Source organism: Phalaenopsis equestris, unplaced genomic scaffold (assembly GCF_001263595.1).
Source record: "Phalaenopsis equestris unplaced genomic scaffold, ASM126359v1 Scaffold202849, whole genome shotgun sequence".
In the NCBI taxonomy this organism is placed as follows: Eukaryota; Viridiplantae; Streptophyta; class Magnoliopsida; order Asparagales; family Orchidaceae; genus Phalaenopsis; species Phalaenopsis equestris.
In genome coordinates this window covers 6005-13185 of record NW_018222516.1, presented here as the reverse complement: position 1 = coordinate 13185, position 7181 = coordinate 6005, and the positions used below count along the sequence as shown (strand labels likewise).

The following is a 7181-nucleotide window of genomic DNA, read 5'->3' as shown; positions in this document are numbered from 1 at the left end:
AATAGAATGTCAAAGACATTTGTTAAAGAAAAAAATATGTGTGTGAATATTACATCAGAAGTTCTACTGCAAAAATATATTAGGACTCGAATCACTGTTCCCTATCAGGACTCTTGATGTAATATTTATTGTGTGTGTGTGGGCGCACGCGTGTAATAAGATACACTAAAAAAGCATATAATAATAAAATAATTATGTGATTGATAGTGAATCCTAAAACACTATTGATACTAAATTAAAATATATCACTTTTAAATAAATAAACCATTCTAATAAATTAATATACAACAGTCTAGCATAATATCAAATCTTTATTGAGTTACTCATTCAACAACAAATAAATTTATTTCTAAAAATAAAAGAATGAGTTAGGAATATGTTCCTTCATCTTTTAAAAGTCATTCAAACTTAGTTTAATAGATGACTTCACGATATAAACGAATTTTAAGTTAAATCACTGATTGTGTCGGTTCACTGCGCAGAAGCCTTTCAAGAATCCTAAGCTTTGCACAAGTTTCAAAAAAGCTCACACAATTTACTCATGCTTCTATTCAGGGCAAAACAGCCACGCAAAACCTCGCAAAGCAAATAAAGAAGAATGAAATGGTGGGCAACACTGTTACTCTCTTGTTCTGGAATTCTTCACTCAACACATAGACTATTCTTGCAACGAGAAAATATTATATCAGGACTCCTCACGTAATTTATGTCAGGAGTTCAATGGCAGGGCATGACGTGTCAAGTGGGTCCCACTGCAATACACTGTCATTGGCCAGTGTTAAAAACGGTGAAACCCACTTGACACGTGGTTCCCCCACCATTGGACTCCGAATGCATCCGAAGTCCTGATGTAAGAGCATAAAAAACTAGCATCCTGCATTCCTATGATGCATCACGGCAATCAAAACTAAATTTAGTCGATTATTGATCAAGAGTAAGGAAAAAATTCCATATGCTGAAAACTTGGGCCATATTTTGATATGTTTTTGCTCACAAAGTCGACTGAGAAACAAACATATTTATTTAAACGGTATCAAAGACCCTGGACACAAAAGCTTAAGATGGCAGATTTACCTCCTTCAATTCCAACTTCCATCTCTTCCCTGCGCCATTAGCCAAATGATGGATTCCATGCTCCGGTCCACTTATATAAGCCCTGTTCTCCCTCTCCTTCTCAAATGAGACTCCGAATTTCTTCTCGACGCCTGGAGAACCAAACGTCGCGTTAGGGAAGCAGATAAGAGATTCAAAGCATGATAGAGAAAAGTGCACGCATGGGAGTAGAAAATTACCATGTATTGACAGGCTTCAATTAAGGGATTACTTCTAGACAAATGTGTATATAGTTTCTTATTAGCATTCTTTTCATACTGAGATTTATTTACTGAGACATGCTTTAAGAAGGATAAACAGGTGCAGGAAGAATATTACAATAGAGGTTGGGCTTATTTTTTTTACCAACGTTAAATGGTTGTTTCTAGGATTTAACTCATGTACGATTTAGTAAATACTGTAAATCCAGATTAGTAAAACCAAGAGTCTTTAAATCCTAGAAATTTTTTGGCATAAGATTTGGTTAAACCCTATGTAACGGCTTGACAGCTAATTCAATAACAACAACAACACGCCTTTATCCCACTAAGTAGGATCGGCTGCATGAATCTTTTTTTTTCATTGTGTCCTATTGAGTATCATATCTTCATTTAATTCTAATAAATTAAGATCATTTTTTATACAATATGCTCAAGTCATTCTACGTCTAACTCTATCTTTCTTAACATAAGTTTAATCTAAAACATCTACTCTCCTAACTGGATCATCAGATGGTCGAACGTTTAATGTGACAAAATCATCTAAGATGACTCTCTAATTTTGACCACCATTGGAGTTACACCAACCTATCACAGATATATTCATCTCACATGTTGTCTCTAAATGTAAAGCCATTCATCCACCTAAGTATTCTCATCTCGAAAACACTTAAAATAGGTTTATGCTTTTAGAGGCCAACATTCTGCAGCATAGAGCATTGCAGGTGTCACCACCATTTTTAAAAACTTTCCTTTCAGTCCAAAGCGGTACTTTCCTATCACACAATAGGCATGAAGCATTCCTCCACTTCAACCAAACAACTTGAATTCTACTAATAACATCCCCACCTACATCACCATCTCTTTGAACAATAGGCCTGTCATATCTAAAGCGTTCACACCTTTTAAAGATTTAAACACTAAAGGTTACAACTGTGTCACTAGAGCTACTACTGCTAAAATTATATTCCATGTATTCAGTTTTAGTTCTATTCAAACGAAGACATTTAGATTCCAATGTAGAACTCCATAATTCAAGTTTTTCCTGAACTCTTTCTCTAGTCTTATCCACAACAAGGATATCATCAGCAAAAAGCATACACCAAGGTACATCCTCCTATAAATGTCTAGTAAGAGCGTCCATAACTAAAGCAAAAAAAGATGGGCTTACAGCAGATGTAATCCAACTAAAATAGAAAAATATTTGGTCAATCCTCCTTCTGTTCAACCACAAGTAACAGCTCTAGCATATATATCTTTAATGACTTGAATATAAGTCATATAAATATCTTTCTTCTCTATAACTCTCCAAAGGATATCTCTTAGAACCTTATCATAAACTTTTTCTAAAACAATAAAAACTATATGTAGATCCTCTTTATTCGCTCTAGACTTCTCCATCAAACCTCTCAATAAATGTATAGCTTCCATAGTAGGCATATTCGGTATAAATCCAAACTCATTATGTGAAATCTTTATAAAACGCCTTAACCTATGTTCAATTACCCACTCCCATAATTTTAAATCATGACATGTCTACTTAATTCCCCTATAAATTGCACACACTTGTGCATTCCTTTATTCTTAAAAATGAAGAGCAAAATATTCTTCCTCCACTCAGGCATGGCATCTTTTCATTTCTAAAATAATATTAAAGAGTTTAGTAACCGAAGAAACTCTCAAATTTCCTGGGATATCATCAGGTCCTACAGCCTTTCCGTTTTTGGGTTCCAAAAACTTTTTTTTTACTATTGCGACAGTAAAAATGAAATATTTTATTCTTATTAACAATATTAAGATCACTAAGGTCAATCGTATTTCATAAACTTCATTAGAAAGTTTATCAAAATAAATTAACCGCCTATGTTAAATATCTTTTTTTGAGAAAAATATTTTTTAATTTTCATCTTTAATACACTTTAATTGAGATAAATTTTAATTTTCTTTCCTCTTTGTTTGACTATTTTATGCATATATTCTTCACCCTCTTTAATATCTAATCTATTATAAAGATCATTAAAAACATAATTTTTAGCGTTATAGATTGCTCTTTTAGGCTCCTTGCGGATCATTTTATATTTTTCACAGTTTTGTATGTTTTTGCATTTTAACTAATTTTTATAATACAACTTCTTATATTTTATTTTTTATTGCACATTATTATTTCACTACCACATATTTTTATTTATAGAAATTTTTCATTTTGATTCTTCAAGTATATATTTTGTTACTTGTTTAATTATATTTGTTATTTTATCTTATATAGAATTTGTTTTTTCATGAACATTCCAAATTTTGAAATTTGAAGTTTACTTATAAAAATAATTTCATTTATCTTTTAGGTGCACCAATCTAATTCCTTAACAATGATTTCTAAGCCGCCAGCAGAAGCTTGTTGGTTCTTTATTTTACAACCCTTAATCTTAAAATTCAGAACTAATAATCGATGTTAAGTACTTAAATTCTCACTGGGAATTGTCTTACAATCTTTATATTCTCGACAATTTCTTCTTCTCGTAAGAAAATAATCAGTTTGTGTTGTATTAGATTCATTCTAATAAGTAATAAAATACTCATATCCTTTCTTGAATAAAATACTAACAATAATAAAATCATACGCTAAAGAAAAATCTAATGATACTCTACTTTCTGTATTAATCACTTCAAAACCGTAGTTACCATGAATATTTCTAAAATCTTTCAACACTCTACCGACATGTCCATTTAAATCTTTAATAAAAATTCTTTATTCAAGTGGTATCATTTGAATTAATTTTACTTGTTCATTCCAGAATTTTTCTTTAGAACATATATCTAAATCTATTTGAGAGCATGAACACTTATAATATTAAATATTTTAGTATCAACAATAATCTCCAATTCTATAATTTTTTAGAACATTATCTTTCAAACTTATTCTATAACTACATCTACACCATTTCTAATGCGACTCCTATCTGATAAGCTTTTCTTCAACTCATTTAGTTTTTTGAATACATAAAATATTTATCTTTCTATGAACCATAATATCAACTAATTTGATTAATTTATCTGTGAGAGTCTACATTTCAAGATCTTATCCTAATATTAGTATCAAACTTCTTTACTCACATCAGTCTGTAATTTGAGAACTCTTGCTTATTTGAAAACCCTTGCACATTTTTCGTTGTATTCAGATTATACAGTGTGTCATTTTTAAGAGACGCCCTAACATTTGCACAAAGAATAAAATGATTCATGTCATGATTTTTAAAAAAAAAATTATGTTGGCTGTCGACTCCCTAAGCAACTCTCAACTTTTCACATTTGGAGCTTGGGACCCAGCAATGATAGTGTTAAAACTTGACAACTAATTCAAGGAAATAAAACTATTAATCGCATAAATTAATTTACTATTATCTATGATTAAATTAATAAACATTTTTTATTTAAATTAATTAATATGAAATAAATTATTAGACTAATTATCAAAGTTATTAAAACATGAGTAGACCATCTGATTTGACCGTGAACCCGTCATATTGCCAATCTAGTAAACCTTAGAAACTGCTACAACAACAAACCAATGGGAATCAATTAGAACCACTGGATGCATGAACAGTTGAACCATACCCAATTTTCAAAAACCTCTTATTCAATTTTTATAATTTTAATCAACATTAATTAGTGATCAAATATTTGAAAATGCACCAAGTTTATCCAATTTATAGAATACTTTATTAATTTTCGTAAAAAAATTAATATGTTACTAATACTTTACAACAACAACAAAGCCTTAATCCTACTACGTGGGGTCGGCTACATGAATCCTTTTTCTCCATTGCGTCCTATTTAGTGTCATATTTGCATTTAGTTCTAGTAAATTAAGGTCATTTTTAATACAATAAGCCCAAGTCTTCCTAGGTCTACCTTTGCCTTTCTTAACACAAGTCGAATTTAAAACATCTACTCTCCTAATCGGATCATCTAATGGTCGACGTTTAATATGACCAAACCATCTAAGGCGACTTTCTCTTAATTTTGTCTGTCACAGGAGCTACGCCAACCCTATCACGAATATATTCATTCCGCATTTTGTCTCTAAGTGTAAAGCCACTCATCCACCTAATCATTCTCATCTCGGCAACACTTAACTTATTATTATGCTTCTCTTTTAAAGGCCAACATTCAGCGCCATAGAGCATTGCAGGTCTCACCACCATCTTATAAAATTTTCCTTTCAGTCTTAGCGGTACTTTTCTATCACACAAAAGGCCCGAAGCATTCCTCCACTTCAACCAACCAACTTGAATTCTACTATTAACATCCCCATCTATATCACCATCGCTTTGGAAAACGGATCCAAGATATCTAAATCGTTCACACCTTTTAATAATTTGATCACCCAAAGTCACACATCTGTCACTAGAGCTATTACTACTAAAATTACATTCCATGTATTCAGTTATAAAGAATGAATATATTCGTGAAAATCCAGGAAGTTTAATTATTAAAAGTACTAATCAAGCAATCAATAATTCAATTCTTGTATTTAATGTTCTTATTCTTATTGCAACTATCACGATCAAAAATGAAGAAAATCGAAGAACTGAATATTTACATAAAAAAACTGTACGCACGAATCTAAAGGAAATCCAAGGAGTCTCTCTTAAGAATATCAAAGAATAGTGTATTAGGGTATTCAAAAGACGAAATACTAAGTGTTGTTTCCTTCGGTCAAAACTGTAAGCCGACCAAACGGAAGCACAGTCGAACAAAGGAATGGAAAGAACCAGATCCAAGGGATAGTCGTTCAAGACAAGCTCCCTCAACTAATTCTAGAACTTTTCACAAATATGGTCAAAAAGCATCACAAGGAACGCCTTTATGATCCTCAAAGATGACCCCTTATCAAAGGAGAGCTAATCGTCAAACTGCGAGGATATACCCTCTGCCTGACGACCCAAGTTCACCCTAACGATAGCAGGAAGGGGCCTACCGACGACCTGTAGGCGGGCCAAATGCCCGCTGGTCGACCAAAGAATTTCGACCGATCGAATGACAATATTAACAGGTCAACAAATGCCTCCATTCAAGCATTAATGAGTATGAAGCATTGTTAATATCAGTTATGAATATGATTGGATGTAGGAGTCAATTGCAAAATAAAAAGGTGTCATAACAACTTGCAATGTCCCTAAAAAATAGGGACAATTATATAATTTTATACTAGATACCATGAGATATCTAAATAAAATATCATTTCTCTAATAAAGGACTATTGAAATTACTCTATCAAAACTCGTGTTACTGTGCACTCTTTTTCTCTCAATCTCGTCTGTGTTATGCTATATACCTTGGTGTGATTTACAGAACATTTCTAGATTCAACAGCATAATTCATCAATCGATAACAAAGGATAATTACTAATCTTGAGCCATTTACCATTTAAACATTTTCAATTGTTTTAAAGATTCGTTAATTTGGATAAAGATCTCCATAATATCTGTGGACCAACAACAAAAGAAAATAAAAACATGAGTCTTTGTAAGAGCATATGAATTTAATGCTGGATCCTCATTGTAATGCGACTGTGATTGTCGACTCTTTAATCATTGTACAGGCATATCTAACATTAGTATTTTAATTATCATACTATCTTTAATGATTGCAGCACATTATTAATATACCACATTTCATATTGCACACAAGATCAACTCCTGACCTCCTCTAAAAGATCAATAAAACCCCATCTAAAAATCTTTACTCAGCTCTATATACTTTCTTTTTGTTAACACAAAAACCATCTCGTTATTCACCCTCCCATTTTTTAAGCCAATCTCTCTCTCTCTCTCTCTCTCTCTCTCTCTCTCTCTCTTATCTTTTTATATC

At 32.0% G+C, this 7181-nt stretch overlaps 1 protein-coding gene across 1 annotated transcript in view; it reads right to left on the bottom strand.

Moving 5' to 3' along the window:
• Nucleotides 1-935: 935 nt before the first annotated feature.
• The window catches only part of LOC110036125 (oil body-associated protein 1A-like), an 11943-nt gene continuing 5697 nt past the window's right edge, over nucleotides 936-7181 (bottom strand). Inside the window, exon 2 of the mRNA XM_020740488.1 lies at nucleotides 936-1205. Within this exon, the coding sequence (XP_020596147.1) occupies nucleotides 1057-1205 (149 nt within the window). The 3' untranslated portion in view covers nucleotides 936-1056. The remainder of the gene's footprint in view (nucleotides 1206-7181) is intronic.